We start from the raw sequence: 2245 nt of genomic DNA, 5'->3' as shown, positions 1-2245 counted from the left end.
TATATATTTCCATTATTCACATTTTATGTTTCCATGCCAACAGTTATGTATATAATACAAATAGCAAATAATCCATCTCTTTACTAATACAAAAACATTAAAAGTTCACATGCTGGTGACAATTATAAGTGGTGCAGGTGTAAAAAACATTTCTTTGTGAGACCATTTCAAACTTGAAGATAACTTAAGCAGGTTTTTTCAACATATGATGATCAGTGCAAATACCTGCAGGCAGAGCAGTGAACAGTCAAACCAAAACTAGAGGAAACGGTTAGACGTTTATCAATGCGCATAGGTCTTGCTTGCTTGGGAGGGGAGCACATTGTGGTTTAACCACTTGAAACTGACAGGCAGCTGGTGGTGGAGCTCAATCTGTATTTTTTAGCTGCCCTGCGCTGCTTCTGAGGAGTGGAGGGTGGAGAGGCCACGCTCAGATTTCTGACTTTGTTAAAACTGTTCCTCAGACTGTCCCTCCTGTTCTCTGAGGTACTGCTGGTCTCCTTGGATATGAAGCGGTCTGGGTGACAGAGACCAGACCTCACACAGCAGCAACACAGCAGGTTAGCAATGACCTTCCTCATCTCACTGCTGCCCAGGGCGTAGATAATCGGGTTCAGGCCAGAGTTTAGGACAGCCAGCGAGATGCAATAGTCAGCAGTGAACAGAAGTGCACAGTGGCGTGAGGCACAAAAGAAATCGACCAGTAAGAGCAGAAACAGCGGCCCCCAGCAGGCTACAAAGACCCCCACAATTGTAATCACAGTTTTAAGCAGAGCAAGGGAGCGCTTACGGTTGCGCTGTTGGCAAAGCTTTGCACTTTTATGTACGTGGCAGTAGATAAGTCCATACAGCACGCCAATAGTCAGGAGGATGATGAAGAAGATGATGAGTGAGAAGAGGATGTAGCTCTTGGAGTAAAGGGGGAGAAGGGTAGAGCATTCACCCAGGCTGCACAGACAGTTCCAGCCCAGCAAAGGGAGGAAGCCGATCACAAGTGCCAAGCCCCAGCAAAGCGCCACAAGGCCATAAATCCTGTAATAAGATTTCTTAGTGGACTTCTGAGGCAGTGGCTTCATTATGGTGGTGTAGCGCTCCACAGCAATCAGCAACAGACTGAATATGGATGCAGCGAGGGCCACAAACAGCATCCCCTCTCTGAAGAGCCACAGAGCGGGGGTGAGACGAAAAGTCTGGCTGCCAGACATACAGATGTTGACCACATAAGCAGCCCCGGTGAGAAGGTCGCTAAGTGTGATGTTGGCGATGCAGACGTAAACCCAGCGCCTGCTGTGGCGGATGCGGGAGATGACAGCCACCAGCACCAGGAGGTTCTCCAAGATGATCATGATACTGAAGCAGAGAAAGAGAACTGTGGTGACGCTGACATCGCTCTGGTTTGAGGTGGTCCGGTTTTGCAGGCGGCCAGTGTGGTTGTAATGCAGCAGAATCACATTGCTGATGTCTGAGGCAGTGGTGGTGGTGGAGTTGCTGCGTTCCCTGGATAAGTGGTAAGTGCGGGGGCAGGAGGAGGGAGAAACAAGGGAGGAGAATGCATCCATAGTGACAGCTGTCCTGGTGAATGTCAGGGCTGGAGTTAGGCACAGGCAGAACTCAGCTGGTATACACGAGCTGCAGAGGAATTAGTGTGAAACTCCTGCGATCAAACAGGCTATCGTCACACTCTACCTGCAAGAGCTCAACATGCACCTGAGGGGACAAAGAGGAAGAAGTAGGAAAAATATCAATATGGCATCTCAGTGAAAACAGAAGAAAATTGAGAAAAACAACCTACTTCCTCATTGTTGGGCTTCATCAATTTAAAATACACGATTTAAATGCCTGCTGTGCGCCACATTACTCACTGTGGTTAACACAGGATGACAGAGCAGCTTCAGGGCATTTAAATCACCACATGGAGGAAATACACACTGTGTCTTACGATAATAAGAAATATTGTTATTGTTATTATTCTGTTATTACCATAGTCAATGCAATATAATACATGCACTATAATTAAAACCCATTAAAAGTTTGCACAAAAAGCAATAGTACATTTTTTCAGTTTTTTCCTAAAGAAAAAAATGTGTAGTAAATATCAACATTAATTGATCAAAAAAAGAGAGAGACAATGTTTTTTCCAATGTTCTGATTTGAATCTGAACTAAACAATAACTTAAAAGATATTATGATCTATATGTAGGGTATAGTGGATGCTGTGCAGGACTTACTCAGGTTGCTGGTGGTG

At 45.3% G+C, this 2245-nt stretch overlaps 1 protein-coding gene across 1 annotated transcript; it reads right to left on the bottom strand.

Annotated features, from left to right (window-relative positions):
* Positions 1-2245, bottom strand: s1pr4 (sphingosine-1-phosphate receptor 4). Its single transcript, XM_079350712.1, has 2 exons — positions 2229-2245; positions 1-1707 (listed from the first exon to the last, which is right to left on the bottom strand). The coding sequence occupies exon 2, from the start codon at positions 1557-1559 to the stop codon at positions 330-332; it is 1230 nt and encodes a 409-aa protein (XP_079206838.1). The 5' UTR covers positions 1560-1707; positions 2229-2245; the 3' UTR covers positions 1-329.

The sequence above is a fragment of the Symphodus melops genome (genome assembly GCF_947650265.1).
Source record: "Symphodus melops genome assembly, chromosome: 8".
Lineage (NCBI taxonomy): Eukaryota > Metazoa > Chordata > Actinopteri > Labriformes > Labridae > Symphodus > Symphodus melops.
This window is presented reverse-complemented; position numbering and strand designations above follow the sequence as displayed.